At 40.4% G+C, this 16,197-nt stretch overlaps 1 protein-coding gene across 2 annotated transcripts in view; it reads left to right on the forward strand.

The window, feature by feature from the left end:
- The first annotated feature begins 350 nt into the window (after positions 1-350).
- The window catches only part of METAP1 (methionyl aminopeptidase 1), a 66,746-nt gene continuing 50,899 nt past the window's right edge, over positions 351-16,197 (forward strand). For both annotated transcript variants that reach the window (XM_059376311.1, XM_059376316.1), the window contains exon 1: positions 351-632. In XM_059376311.1, coding sequence (XP_059232294.1) covers positions 519-632 — 114 coding nt within the window. In that variant the 5' untranslated portion in view covers positions 351-518. The remainder of the gene's footprint in view (positions 633-16,197) is intronic.

The raw sequence follows: 16,197 nt of genomic DNA on the forward strand, positions 1-16,197 counted from the left end.
GCCGGGTGACCAACGCAGAGGAGCGGGGCGCCCTTTCCAACCTCTTGCGAGTGTGGGGGACATTCAAGACCCCGCGATCCAGTAAGGCAGGACCAGAGCGCTGTCTCTCTAGATACACGCGGCGCAAGACACGAGGGCCCCTTCCCGCCGGCAGCACCTGGCCTTCCCTGACCAGGGCCAGGGGTTCGCTCTCGCCCGGGACAAGCGTGAGACCACGCGGAGCCCGCGGAGGTCTCCGCCACGATCCCTCGCAGCCCCCACGTGCGCGCCTGGCGCCGGGAGGCGGGGGCCGCCGGCGGGGGCGGGGCGAACGCCGCGGGGCGGGGCGCCAGTTGCGCGCGCGGGGCAGGGGCGGGGCGCGCAGCGTGGTCTGGGCCGGCCCGGCGCTCCTCCTGCTTCCGCGCCCAGGCCCCGCGGGCCGAGCTCCTCCCCTGGCTCGGCCTCTGTCCCCTCCTCTGCCCTCTCTCCTCCTCCTCCTCCTCTTCCTCGGTGAGGCGCTCCTCGAGCAGCCAGGCAGCATGGCGGCCGTGGAGACGCGCGTGTGCGAGACGGACGGCTGCAGCAGCGAGGCCAAGCTCCAGTGTCCCACCTGCATCAAGCTGGGCATCCAGGGCTCGTACTTCTGCTCCCAGGTAGACGCCTGCTCCCCCGCGACGCCGCTGCGGCCGGCGGACTTCCTCCGCTCTCCGTCTGCCCTCGCGGCGGGTCGGGACGCGCTCCTCCTCTTTCACCCCCCGGGCGCGCCGGCCGCGCTCCCTCCTCCCCCAGCCACTGTCGCCGCCGCCCCCTCCCTCCTCCGGGGATCTTGGGCCCCTCGGACGCGGGCGCGGTCTGCCAGCGGCCATGTGGGCTGGGGGCGGAAGCGGACTTGTCCCGGGCAGCCCGGCGGTTCTAGGGCGCCGCGTTGAGGGGCGGCTTCCCGCAGCGCATCCTCTGTCCTTGCTGGGACTGTCAGGTGTGCGGGCTACCCGAGACAGATGGGGACGCCCCGGGGAGGGGGCAGCCTCAGCCGTGCGTATCCCCACAGCCGCAGCTCCCGGCAGCACTCTGGTCGTGGTCGTGGGGCGTCGCGGGGCCGGGTAGTCGGTCACTCTGGTCCCGGCGGGATTGGGGGTCGGAAGAGACCCGTTGGGGTTTTGAGGAGTGGGTTGCCTGGGGTCGCAGAAAAGGAGGAACGCTAGCTCCAGCCCCGCCTCTCTCCTTGTGTTTGACTACCGCGCTTTGACACTTCAGCAACTTTGGGCTTGGGGATAGATAGGGGTCTGTAATTCCTTCGTTTGTTTTGGCATCCAAATTTATTAATTTAGAAAACCGTAAGTTAGCGCTATGAGTCACGGTTCTCATTTACAGAATTTGCCACTGAGTGAAAAAGTCAGTTCCATTAAGGGTTATGCTTTAAGGCATGGTGTATTTTAATAAGTTTTGTGCAGTGGAGCAAACCCAGCACTGAATGGGGTCCTGACTGAAACGTGTGCTAGTGTTTATGTTTACTGAAAAGCACTCGTGTTCCGGTTGCATTTAGACACTCAGAGTCGGTAGGGCCACAGTGGTATGGCTCTTAGTTCCAGTCCAGGTCTGTTGAAGAGAGAGATGCGTGAAAGTTCATGTATTAAATTAGCAGCGTTCTGTGGGGAGAAGAGCATGAACAAAGAGTCTGAAGGCCTGGTCAGGGCTCTGCCTTTGCCAAGTACTGTGCAATCTTGAACTAGCTAAGTTACCTAACCTTTCTGAGCGCCACTCCTACCACTGTGCAGAGGGGAAGATGATACTCTTACTTACATATTTCTCAAGGTTGTTCTGGAGCTCAAATTATCCAGTGAATGTGAAATGCTGGTAAGACGTGAAGCATTATTTTCTTCTTTTAAAGGCTGTTTGAACACTGCCATATGAAAAATATAAATGATTTGGAATGAAAACAAGTAAGAATAGTATATACAAGTAATATGAATATTTTAAATATAAAGTATGTAAATATAAAGACATGTAAAATACAAGCAAAACCTTCAGGCCACACGACTTGTACATAAACTATTCTAAGAGATCCTGGCTATGTTGTATAGGTCTTGTTTTTAGATAGGATATGATCCTTGACCTTGTTAGTATCATTTGGAAAAAGTTGCACATGAGAAGTGTTGCTCTTTCTAAAAATAGCATTGGGACTACTCAGCATGCTAAACGTGGTATGAGTCTTTTTGTTTCTTTGAAATAATTTTCAAATTTTTAATTTGTTGAAGGCTATGTGGGACCTGGATTTAAAACAAAAAACCCAATAATTTGCTTTTGGAAATTGTGTACCATGAGTAGTACTTTACCTTCAGTTTAAAGTTAGGTTGCATTTTGTAATGCTGAATGAGTTAATACGTACAGACACTTACATGTTGAGATTTTGACTGTGAAACCATACTCATCAGGCATAGGTGATACTCTCTTAGGCATGGTATTATTCAGTAGAAAGAACATTGTCTCCTTAGGATTTGTGGAAAAATGCCAACATATTCGTGAAAACATGACATAAGCCTTCTCCTGTTCTGATCATCTTCAGTGGTCTGTCTTCTGTCTGCCTGCTTCTCTGATCCCCAGCCTGGCTGTCTGGCCAGCTTATGTGGGAACAATCTGAGAACAAAACTATAAGAGGCAATAACAGAGGTAAGCCTTTCCCAGTTACTTACTCACAACACCTTGATTTCCTATAGGTATTTTAGACAATCAGTAGTTATCTCATTTATTTTCTTATTTATCTGTTTTTTAATCACAAGGTGAGGTTTGTGAACAAGCTATCTTGTTCACTGCCCCCTGGTTTCTCAGTACAATCCTATGCATGCAGTAGGTGGGCATAGAATGTTTGCGTCAATGATAAATGCATCACAAGGCTGAATAAAGAGGTATATGCTACATTTGGATCATGACTCCATCATTTACTAGCTGCATGATTTTAGGCAAATAACTTGACTTTCTGTTTGATATTACATCCAGTGGGCCCATGGATAGTACAGGATTTTGGTGTAAATTCTAAGTGTATGTAAAACACTTCACTTCACACATTAGTAAATTTAATCAATGTTAGGTCTTCTTGTTTAAACATTTTTAAAAAACATTTATTTATTAGAGTACACACTTGCAGGGGGAGGGGTGTTGGGGGACAGGGAGAGAATCTCAAGCAGACTCCTCCCTCCTCAACTGAGGGGGGAACCCATCGCCCAGCCCAGTCTCAGGACACTGAAATCATCACCAGAGCCAAAATCAAGAGTTGGATGCCCAACCGACTGAGCCACCCAGGCACCTGTCAATGTTAAGGTCTTTGTAGTATTATGCTGTGTTTCATGCTTAAGGTACAAAAATATTTTTATCTAAGATGCTTAATTTATTTTTTGAGGTTTTTTTTTTTTTTTTTTTTTTTTTTTTTTGGTAATCTCTGCATCTAATGTGGGGCTCGAACTCACAACCCTGAGATCAGGAGTCGCATGCTTTTCTGACTTAGCCAGCTAGGGGCCCCTAAGATGTTTAATTTTAAGAAGAGCTTTGGCTCTTTATATGAATAAAATCCCTTTTACTTGAAAATTGAGCTTTTCTGATGTTTGATGGCATTTCCTTATAGAAGTGTTCATTCTTATTTAATAGTAGTTTACTAATTTTAATAGTAGTGTAATAGTTTATGCCTAGTTCCTAGGAGTCTGTAAAAATATTTTGAGGGTGGAGGCTGTGCTTTACATATTTTCATTTTCTCTACCTTGTACACTGAAGGCATTCAGGTTTTTTTTTTTAGGCGTTCAGTTTCTTAACGAAAAGAGGTCATTGGGCCTGACAAGGAAAGCAAAGAGCATTCAAGCCCTTAGTAAATAGCTCAGGGCAGATGCTACCTTGTCTGTAGTTCAAGGATCAGCTGAGGACCTGAGTGATTTGTAACCATTTATAAGATGTAAGAACTTTAAAGAGTAGAGTATGAGTGGAAGGAGACTGGGTTTATAGTCTGACCTGGAGTTAAATCTTTACTACCATGTCCTTGGCCAAGTTCTCTCTTAAATTTGTAGTAGAGGGCTAATGGTGTATTGATGGGAAGGTGAATAAGAGAGCATGCAAAATACTTGGCACAGTGTTCAGTGAGTGGTTTTATTATGCATGTAGTTTCATGTCTAATACTATTACACCTAGTCATAAGGAAGGTTTTTTGTTTTTTTTTGTTTTTTTAAGATTTTTAAAAATTTATTTGCCAGAGAGGGGGAGAGAGCATGCATGAGAGCGCACAAGCAGGGGGAGCAGCAGGCAGAGTGAGAAGCAGTCTCCCCTCAGAGCAAGGAGCCAGATGTAAGACTCAATCTCAGGACCCTGGGATTGTGACCTTAGCTGAAGGCAGATACTTAATCGACTGAGCCACCCAGATGTCCCAATTAGAAGGAAGGCTTAAAAATGTGTAAGGAGAAGTATCATTTGTTTATGAAAATTTTATTTTTGTTTTTTTAACTACAAAAACAATTTTTGTTTCTCCATAATAGCTTTTGAAAAATAAAATTATAAAAGATAGTATATTAGTAACACCCAAGGAAATCAAACAACTAGAAAAAATGTAATAAAAGCAATGAAATAAAATATAATGAAATGTAATAAAATGAAATGTAATAAATGAAATGTAATAAAAGCAATGAAAGATCTCTACACTAAAAACATACATATCATTGCTGAGAGAAATTAAAAGCTAGGAATGGAGGTACATATAGGTATACATATAGAGGTATATGCGCACACACACACACACAAACATATATGTACACCTATTTCATTTTTTTTAAAGATTTTTTATTTATTCATTTGACAGAGATCACAAGTAGGCAGAGAGGCAGGCAGAGAGAGAGAGGAGGAAGCAGGCTCCCTCCCGAAGGCAGAGGCTTTAACCCACTGAGCCACCCAGGCGCCCTTATACACCTGTTTTATTGTGCTTGCTTTATTGGGCTTTACGCATACTGTGGTTTTTACAGATTGGAGGTTTGGGACAATCCTGTTTCAAGCAAGTCTCTTAGCCCCATTTTTCTTTCTTTCTTTTCCATTTTTCTAATTGTTTCTGTCACATTTTAGTAATTCTCCCAGTATTTAGAACTTTTTCTTTTCTTTTTTTTTTTTTTAAGTATTTTAGTTTGAGAATAGTTGACACACAATGTTACCTTAGTTTTAGGTGTACAACATAGTGATTCAGTATGTCTCTACCTCCTGCTGTGCTCACCACAAGTGTACTACTGTTTGTCACTATACAACACTATTATAATATCATTGACTATATGTCCTATGCTGTGCTTTCTATTCCTGTGACTTGTTCTGAAACTGGAAGCCTCTGTCTCCCACTCCCCTTCACTCATTTTGCCTCCCCCCCCCCCCCGACTCCTGCTTCCATCGGCTTATGAACATTTTGAACACATTCTTGGAGTAGATTCTTTCAAAGGAACAGTAGCAAGGTAAGGTGATTTGGGTCTCCAGGAGGAAAGTGCGTAGCTGGGCATCTTGGGAGTTGGATTTGGAAACTGAGGAAGGGATTGCCCTTCCAACATGTAGCAACTTTGAAATGTCACTGTACCCTCTGAAACTCTTGTCCTTCCATAACAAAGTTCCTTCCTAATAATGCAGCATGTTTCTGGAACTCCTCTTCATCACTGATGGAGATACTACCATATTATACTTTGTATTTATAAAGATTATCTTTAAATTCCTCACATTATCTCATACCATCCCTAGGTACTGCTGTAAGTTAGGTGGTTGGGTACAACTGTCATAGCTTCTTATAAAGCTCATTGATTTTACAAAAGACCAATGTTGGTTTGAGGACATTGTGGTGGTCAGTGGAGATATCCTTTTATTGACATGCTTATATTATAAACAGTTATGCTGGGGTTTTGGCACGAGTTATGTTTATATTCCAGTAGAACTTTTAAAAAGCAAGTATCATTTGATTGGTAGGTAATCGAAAATTGAAGAAGTCTTTATTTAACTCAGTTTTTTTTTTTTTTTTTAAAGAGATTGAAGGGCTGGTAGAAGTAGGTGTGATCTTATATTGTTCATACAGTTTGTAGATAGAAATTTTAGTCATTTTTTGGGGGGTGAATCTTTTTCATACAAAATTTTTATTTTCTTATTTTTGTTTTTTTTTTAAGTTTTATTTATTTGTCAGAGAGGGAGAGAGAGAGAGAGAGCAAGCACAAGCAGGGGGAGTGGCAGGGAGAGGGAGAAGCAGGCTTCTTGCTTAGCAAGGAGGACTCTGGGATCATGACCTGAGCAGAAAGCAGATGCTTAACCATGCCACCCTGGCATCCCAACATACAAAATTTTTAGTTATTAGTAAATTTGGTAGGAGTTGATGTAATAGACACATATGCACATAGCTAAGCACATACTTAGCTCTAGATGTTAGAAGAGAGAAGCAATAGCATGGTAACTCCTGTACTAATAAGGAATTGTCCCCGGTATTGATAGCAAACCCATTTAGTAGATGTACTATAGTTAGGCATACTCCATAGAGCAACCATTATAAATCTCTGCATAGTAAAGTTTTAATGTAATGGAGTATAAATACAATTATTATCCTTCCTAGTTGATTGTGAACCTCTCCGGATCTCCTGTTTTAACATGAGGCATTTGCTTATTCATGCTTGGGCAGGTAGTACTCCTAGCTCAACAGTTATGTGTTTTTATTTCGATTTCTTTGATTGGTATCAGTCTTGTGTCTGACTTTGAATAAAGAGCAATTCAGCATATTCTGTAAGCTAGGTCTTTTTCGCTATGTGTTTGGCAGCTGTAGTTGAACCTGGTAGAAGGACCCTGTGATACTTCCCTTAAATTATACATCGCACACAAGTTCTCTTCTTGTAGCACTGTTCACAGTGGCTAAGTCGTGGAAACAACCAGAATGTCCATGGATGGGTGAATGGATAAATAATTTGTGGTATATACACACAGTAGAATACAACATAGCCTTAAAAAGAAGGAAATTCTGCAGTATGCCACATTGTGCTACCTAAAATAAGCCAGTTTCAGAAAGACACTGGATGATTGCACTTACATGAGGTATCTAAAACACTTGAGTTCATGGAATCGAAGAATGTAATGGTGGCTGCCAGGGACTGGGAGGAGGGAGAAATGGGGAGCGCTCATCAGTGGGCTCAGAGTTTGAGTCACACAAGATGAATAGGCTCTAGACATCTGCTATTCAGCATTGTACCTACAACAAGGAAAACTATATTGACACTTAAATTTGTTAAGAGGGTAGATTTCATGTTAAAGTGTTCTTACATTAAAAAAAGGTTCTGTTTTATTGCAAGGTTCTTTAGGGACTTCTAATGATACAACCGCTGTGCCATGTCTGATGGAAAGCATTCCTAAAATCCTGTCAGCTGGGGTCTGCTCATGTGGCATTATTTGGGTCAGGCTCAGACTTCTAGTGGTTAGGGTATAAAAGATAAATGAAATTGTGATGTTAGGACTTTCCTTATGGTCATAAAGTAAGAGGAAACAGACTTCTTCATATTATGAACCTGTATTTAATGATTCTACCTTGATAAAAGGTCAAAAGAGCAAACTTAGTGTCAGATTCTGAAGGCTACTTTATCTTTTTTGTCAAGCTGTGAGCTTAAATCATTGAGTAAAATAGGTAACTGTAGGTGCCATTACATAGAGCATGGCTTTTGTTTTTTTCCTCAAATGGGGCATGGCTTCTTGGGTTGGGGATTTATTTTATTCCTTATTATTTTCCTAATTGGCACTACTGATAGGTTTGACTATTTGAATACTGATAGCTTTGCATTGTTCACTACTAAATAAATGCAGAGAAATTTAAGTGCAGTTATTATGTGAATAATTTAGTATTGTTTTTGAATTGAGGTTTTATGTACCTTAAAGTCAGTTAGTTATTAATTTCTTTTACTCAGTTATTATTAGATTTTGAGTAGAATAAAAAACTAATAGTGAATCATTAATAGAATCTAAAACAAAAATGATACAATAAATGCTTCACACAAGAGGAACTACTTATCCCGAATTTTGTGTTTATCATTCATTTGCTTTTCCACATGTTTGATTCCTTAGATAATGCATTGTTTACTTTCGATGTTTTTGAAACGTTTATAAATGAAATCTCTGCTAGTATTGTTATGCAACTTGTTATCTTTAACATGGTTTTGAGATTCATTCATGTGTATAGCTCTAGTTCATTCATTTTTCATTGCTCTGTGGTATTCCAGTGAATCTATATATCATAGTTCATTCATTTCTTTGTTAATGGAAATTTGGGTTGTTCCAGGTTTTTGTTCTTGTATAGTGCTGCTTTAAATATTCTTTTTTATTTTTTTTAAAAGATTTTATTTATTTATTTGAGAGAGAGACAGTGAGAGAGAGCATGAAAGGGGCGAAGGTCAGAGGGAGTTCCCCATGGACCAGGGAGCCCGATGCGGAACTCGATCCCAGGACCCTGGGATCATGACCTGAGCTGAAGGCAGTCGCTTAACCAACTGAGCCACCCAGGTGCCCCTGCTTTAAATATTCTTAAGCCTAACTCCTGGTGCCTGTGTGCAAGAGTTTCTCCTGGGTATACACCCATCAGAAACATTCTTTAGTAATAGGATATATATGTGGTCAGCTTTGTTTTGGTGGTGCCAAATTGTTTTCCAACATGATTATACTTATACTTCTGTCATCAAAAGCTTTGTATTGTTCCATATCCTAGCTAAGACTTTAAATTAACAGACATTTTGATTTTTATCAAAGTGGTCTTTTATGTTATTTATGAATAACAACATCTGTTGGGCTATTTATATATTTGTAAACCTGTGAAAATCTAAGTGTCCTTGAGGGACTTAAGGTTACTTGTACAGACAGGAAGTACTTTAAAAAAAGATAAGTGATTGAATCAGGATGTTGTGCACCTGAAACTAATATTATATGTGAAGTTTGCTTTATTTAAGAAAAAAAATAAATCACGAGGTGGTGCTAAGGGAAAGAGACCAGGAGTTATTTTTCCCCTTACTTATTTTACAACTTTATTAAGTTTCCCTAGCTTTTTATTGTGAAGAATTTCAAACATACAGAAAAGTTTAAAGAAGAATATTAATAACTAATTGCAGTATATTCATCACCTAAATTAACATTTTGTCCTGTTTGCTTTATTTGTGTCTGCTTGTATGTGTATTGCATTTGTGTATTTGTTGAAACGTTTGAAAGTCACAGACAACATGACACCACACCTGTTAATTATTCAGCATGCCTCTTTTAATGACAAGGACATTCTTCTTTCTTGTTTACAATGCCATGATTACATTTAAGAAAATGGACAGGAATTCCCTAACATCATCTAATAGTCAATCCTATTCAGATTTCCCAGTTATCCCCTAGGCATCTTTAATAGTTGCATTTTTTGCTTTTTATTATATTTTGAAATTAAGATCTTATAGGAGCTCACAAGTAGCATTTGCTTGTCATGTCTGTCAGTCTCTTGATTTAGAAGAGTCCTCTCATCTTTATTTCATGATGCTGACTTTTTAAAAGAGATTAGTCAGTTGTCTTGTAGCACGTCACATATTCTTGATTATCTCATTATTTCCTCAACATCACATATTCTTGATTAACTCCTTATTTCCTTGTAGTGTCTTTAAGTTGTTCTTTTATCCACTGTATTTTCCTTCAGCCAAATATTAGGTCCAAAGGCCTAACTAGAATTTGTTGAGATTCACTTGAGAAGACTCCTAGGTGATCCTGCATGCCTTGTATTTTATCACATTAGGAGACACAGAATGCCTGGCTGTTCCACTCCAAAATTTGACATTTGGTTAGAGAGGTTGCTGCCAGATTACCACTGTAAACATGTATTTTTCACTTTGCAGTGACTGTGTAATCTGTAGGGTGATACTCTGGCATGATGAGACTATGCTTTTCTTCATGATCTTTCTCCAAGTGGTTTTAGTATCCATGATGGTCGTTGCCTGATAATTATTTCAGTAAGGGTTTGCACATAGTGATTCCCCTTCCAACCCCGTTCTGTCATTTACTGTCTGATTTTTTTTCCCCCTCTAAGGAGGTTCTTCCTCATCAACTGGTTAATAAAAACTGTGTTCTCCCTAAAAATGGTAAGATTCCTACTTAGAAGACATGTAATGGTAATATATTGGTCACTTCCAGGGATCACAAATGTTTGTTGTAGTTTCCCCATTTTTCAGTATAGGGTCCTTTGGATTTTTCCCCCCTCCATTCCCCTGCCCCGAGAGAGAGAAAGAGAGGCTTGCGAGTGCAGGGGGTAGGGGCAGAGGGAGAGGGAGAGAGAATCCCAACCAGACTCCATGCTCAGCTGGAAGTGGAGCTCAATCTCATGACCCTGAGATCACATCCCTAGGCAAAATCAAGAGTCAGGTACTTAACTGACTGAGCCACCCAGGTGCCCCTGCCTTCATTAAACATTAAAATAAGTTGCAATCCTTATTCTTTTGGATGTTCAAATTGTCTCATTTTGTCAGTGATAACCATTTTCAGAGTGGTTTCTATATCCTTTTGACCCTCCTGCATTAGTCTCTGATTGCTTCCTGGCCTTCTGGTGCAAGACAAATCAGATTTACCTTGTAATTTCCCTATCCCAGATCTGGAATCAGTCCTATCTCTAAGGAGCTGTTGTTTCTTTCTTTCTTTTTTTTTTTTTTAAAGATTTTATTTATTTATTTGACAGACAGAGATCTTGACAAGTAGGCAGAGAAGCAGTCAGAGAGAGAGGAAGGGAAGCAGGCCCCCTGCTGAGCAGAGAGCCCGATGAGGGACTCAATCCCAGGACCCTGAGATCATGACCTGAGCCGAAGGCAGCGGCTTGACCCACTGAGCCACCCAGGCACCTGGAGCTGTTGTTTCTGATAGGAAAGTCTGTAGAACTCTAGATGTTGGTGCTAAGTATATTTTATGCCCCTGGAGTGCCCTTGCCTGTAGGAGAAGGAGTAGTAACATCTTCAAGGAACTTTGCTGATGGCTCTATGAGGAACTCAGATAAAACCACTGTAGGGCAGTTTTTTCAAAGCAGCATACTAAATTGGTGAAAAATGGTATAGGTAAGGACAGGAAGGCCTCCTGAAGGAGGTGAGTTAAGAACTCGATTTTGATAAATTACAAAAATAACTAAAAGTGGAAGGGTAAATCAGAAAGTGCTCATTAGAGCATAGGAGAGGATATTCCAGGGGAAGGATAGCTTACAGAAGTAGAGAAGCCAGCTGAAACAGCGTGTTACAGTAAATAGAGTAGCTTTACTGTAGTGGAGGGTCTGAGTCCAGAGATATATAAGTAAATAAAGTCATTGATAGTAGGTATAGAGACTTTGCTGTTACATTAAGTATACTTTTTGAAAGTGTCAGTATCTCCTTTTGCTTTTCATTATAAAAAGCAGTACATAATCTTTTCATAAATATAATAGAAGTGTATGAAATGAAAGTCCATCATGATCAGAAAGAATCTAAGAGAATGTTTATAATTTGGTTCATTATCTTTCCAAACTTTTGTGTAGGTATTGCATAGAGGTTAAGAGCATGAATAGTGTCTCAAGAGGGTATGTATTTAGAACTTGGCTTTGTGGGGTGCTTGGGTGGCCCACTTGGTTAAGCAGCCAACTCTGAATTTTGGCTCAGGTTGTGATCCCAGGATCCTGGGATGGAGTCCCACATTGGGCTTTGTGCTCAATGGGGTGTCTACTTGAGGATTCTCTTTCTCTCCCTCTTTTGCTGTCCACACCTCCCCCCTACCCCTGGCCCGTGTGCTTGTGCAGGTGCACATGCTCTCTGTCTCTAAAATAAATAAATCTTCAGGGGCACCTAGGGGACTCAGACAGTTATGTGTTTGCCTTCTGTTCAGGTCATGAGCTGGGAATCCTGGGATTGAGCCCCACTTTGGGCTCCCTGGAGTCTGCTCACTTTCCCTCTGCTCTCCACCCCCTCTCCAATTTGTGCTTGCTCTCTCTCAAATAAATAAAAAACTTAAAAAGAAAAAAAAAAAAACCCTGCAAACCAAAACAAAGAAACCCTGGTTTTGTGTTTTTTAGACATGCTAAGTAACTTGTCTATGTCTCAGTTTTCTCATCTGTAAAATGGGATTGGTAATAGCATTGACCTCTTATAGTTGTTGTAGGATTAACAGCATTAATATATAGTAACTGCCTAAGTCAGAGTTTGGCATATAGTATGCACTCAAATGTTAGCTGTTTTTATTTTTTCAAAACAAAAATTGGATCATTGCTCTTACATATATCTATACAGTTTTATAGCTTAACTTTTTAAAAAAGTGTGTCTTTTTTATTGTGGTAAAAAAAGACTTTAGGACCTTAACCGTTTTTAAGTGTACAGTTTCAGTATTAAGTGTATTTACATTGTTGTGGAAGAGATCTCCTGAAATTTTTCCTTTTGCACAATTGAAACCCATTAAACAAGAATTCTCTTTTAGTCCCTTTTCCCAGCCTGATAACCACCATTCTGCTTTCTGTATCTATGAATTTGACTATTTTAGATACCTTATACTAGTGGAATCATATAGTATTTGTCTTTTTGTGACTGGCTTCTTTCCTTTTCTTTCCTAAGGTTTTATTTATTTATTTGACAGAGAGAGAGAGAGAGAGAGAGAGAGAGACCACGCACGCTCACAAGCAGGGGTGGGGAGTGGAACAGGGAGAAGCAGGCTCCCAGCTGAGCAGAGGCCCAACTCTGGCTTGATTCCAGGACCCAGGGATCATGATCGGAGCTGAAGTCTCCACTGATTAACTGCAGGTACCCCTGCAACTGGCTTATTTCACTTACCATAATGTCCTCAAGGTTCATCCATGGTATAGCATGTGACAGGATTTCCTTCCAATTTAAGGCTGCAGAGTATTCCATTGTATGTAGGTACCACATTTTGTTTATCTGTTCATCCTTTGATGGGCATTTGCGTTGCTCTCACCTCTTGGCTTTTGTGAACAATGCTGCTTAGGAACATGGTGCAGTTGTCTCTTTGGCCCTGCTTTCTGTTCTTTTGGCTATATATCCTGAAGATGGATTGCTGGATCATTAACTAGTTCTATTTTAATTTTTTGAGGAACCATCATACTGTTTTCCACAGTATCTGTGTTATTCCACTATGGTTTTACACAGTAGTTTATGGTCCCACCAACAGTGCGCAAGGATTCCAGCTTCTCTAGATCCCTGCCAATGCTTGTTTTTTAATTTTTATTTTATTTTTTTATTTTTTTAAAAGATTTTATTTATTTATTTGTCAGAGAGAGAGCGAGAGCGAGCACAGGCAGACAGAGTGGAAGGCAGAGTCAGAGGGAGAGGGAGAAGCAGGCTCCCTGCGGAGCAAGGAGCCTGATGTGGGACTCGATCCCAGGACGCTGGGATCATGACCTGAGCCGAAGGCAGCTGCTTAACCAACTGAGCCACCCAGGCGTCCCTAATTTTTATTTTTTTAAAAATAGCTATCCTTGTGGATATGAGGTGATCTCATATTGGGTTTTGATTTATATTTTTCTGATGACTAGTGGTATTTAGTATCTTTCAGCTGCTTGTGGCCTTTTATTTAATCATTCTTGGTGAAATGTCTATTGACATTTCTTAATCCAGTTATTTGATTTTTTTCTAGTTGTGTTGTAGGTTTCTTTGTATATTCTGAGTATTAACCGACTAATACATTCTGGATATTAACCATAATATTATCAGGTACATGACTTGTAGATCTCTTCTTCCATTCCATAGGTTACCTCTTCACTGTCAGTTGTGTCCTTTGATGAGCGAAAGTTTTAGTGTTTGGGGTGCCTGGGTGGTTAAGTGTCTGCCTGTGGCTTGCGTCATGATCCCAGGGTGTTGGGCTCAAGCCCCATGTTGGGCTCCCTGCTCAGTGAGGAGGCTGCTTCTCCCTCTCCCTCTGCCCCTCCTGCTCATGCTCTCTCTCTCTCTCTCTCTCTCATATAAATAAAAATCTTAAAAGTCTTTTTTTTTTTTTTAAGATTTTATTTATTTATTTGACAGACGGAGATCACAAGCAGGCAGAGAAGCAGGCAGAGAGAGAGGAGGAAGCAGGCTCCCTGCTGAGCAGAGAGCCCGAGAATCGGGGCTTAATCCCAGGACTCTGGGATCACGACCTGAGCTGAGGCAGAGGCTTAACCCACTGAGCCACCCAGGCGTCCCAAAAATCTTAAAAGTCTTAATGGTTTGATGTAGTCCCACTTTATTTTTGCTTTTGTTACCTGTTCTTTTTAGTCTCACATTCAAGAAATCATTTTATCTAATGTCATGAAATTTTCCCCCTGTGTCTTATGGTTTTGGGCCTTACATTTAGGTCTTTTAACTCATTTTGAATTTATTTTTGTATATAGTCTAAGATAAATGTCTAACTTCAGTCTTTTGCCTGTGGATATCTAGTTTTCCTAACACCATTTATTGAAGGCACTGTCCTTATTGAGTGGTCTTGGCACTCTACTAAGGTCATTTGTCTATGTATATAAGGGTTTATTTCTGGACTTACCTCTATTCCAGTAGTATGTGTATGTATCTTTATGGCAGTACCATACTCTTTTGCTTAGTGTGGCTTTGTAGTATGAGATCACGTAGTTTGAGATCAGGAAGTCTCAGTCTTCTAAGTGTGTTCATTTTAAAAGTAATTGTTTTGGCTATTTGGGGGCCTTTTAGATTACATGTGGGTTTTAGGATGATTTGTTGAATTTCTGCAAAATAAGTCTTTGGGATTTTGAGAGCAATTGTGTTGAATCTGTATGTTGCTTTGGGTAGTACTAACATTTTAACAATATTAAGTCTTTCACATGGCACTGCTTTCCACTTGGAGGTGATTTTAATTTCCTTTGGCAGTGTTTTGTAGTTTTGGGGGAATAAGTTTCTCACCTTCCTCACTTAGAAACATTGGTTTCTAAATGTTCTTTTTGATGACTTTTTTTTTTTTTTAAATTTTATTTATTCCTTTGACAGAGACAGATCAGAAGTAGGCAGAGAGGCAGGCAGAGAGAGGAGGAAGCAGGCTCCCCGCCGAGCAGAGAGCCCGATGCGGGACTCAATCCCAGGACCCTGAGATCATGACCTGAGCTGAAGGCAGAGGCCCCAACCCACTGAGCCACCCAGGAGCCCCTAAATGTTCTTTTTGATGCTATTATAAATGAAATTGTTTTCTTAATTTCCTTTTCAGATTGCTCATTGTTAGTGTATAGAAACACAGTTGTTGCATGTTGATTTTGTATCCTTCAGCTGTACTGCTTTTGTTTATTCTAACGGTTTTTCACTTAGGATCTTTAAGACATTTTCTACATATAAGATCATGGCATTTGTGAACTAAGATAAATTTGCTTTTCCTTCCTAGTTGGATGCCTTTTATTATTCTTGCTTAATTGCTCTGGCTAAGAATTCCAATACTATGTTGAATAGAAATTGTCAGAGTGGGCATCCTTGTATTGTTCCTGGTCTTAGAGGAAAAGTTTTCACTCTTTCACCATTGAGTGATGTTAGCTTTCCAGCTTTTATTATGTTGAGATAGTTTCTTCTGTTCTTAACAAGTGTTTTAATCTTGAAAGAGTGTAGAGTCTTGTCAGATGTTTCTCCTGCATCAATTGAGATGACCGTGATTTTTGTCCTTCATTCTGTTCACGTAGTGGTGATTTTTAAATGCTGTTTAAATTTTTTTGTATGTTGAACTATCCTTGACTTCCAGGAACCCATGTCATCATGGTGTATAATTTTTTAAATGTGTTGTTGAATGTGGTTTGCTACTATTTTGTTGAGGATTTTGCATTAGCATTTATCAGGGATGTTGGTCTGTAGTTTTGTTGTGGTGTCTTTTATCTGGCTTTGGTGTCAGGGTAGCACTGGCTTCATAGAATGATGCAGTGGGAATTTACCCTCTTTTTTTTTTTTTTTTTTGGTTAATTGAGTCCTCTCTTTTTTTCTTAGTTAATTTAGCTAAGGGTTCATCAGTTTTGTTGATGTTTAAAAAAAAATTAAACTCTTAGTTGGGTTGATTTCCCCTCACTGCTCGCCATTGGCCTCCCACTGTCATTGTTTTCCTGTATTATTAATCTCTTAATCTTGTACTCTTTATCATTTCCTTTCCTTCTGCTAGCTTTAGGTTTAGTTTATTCTTTTAGTTCCCTGAGGTGTAAAGTTAGTGTTGTTAATTTGAGATTTTTCTTCCTTTTTAATTTTTTATTATTTTTAAATTTATTTAATGTTCTTT

The sequence above is a fragment of the Mustela nigripes genome, chromosome 1 (assembly GCF_022355385.1).
Source record: "Mustela nigripes isolate SB6536 chromosome 1, MUSNIG.SB6536, whole genome shotgun sequence".
Classification (NCBI taxonomy): Eukaryota; Metazoa; Chordata; class Mammalia; order Carnivora; family Mustelidae; genus Mustela; species Mustela nigripes.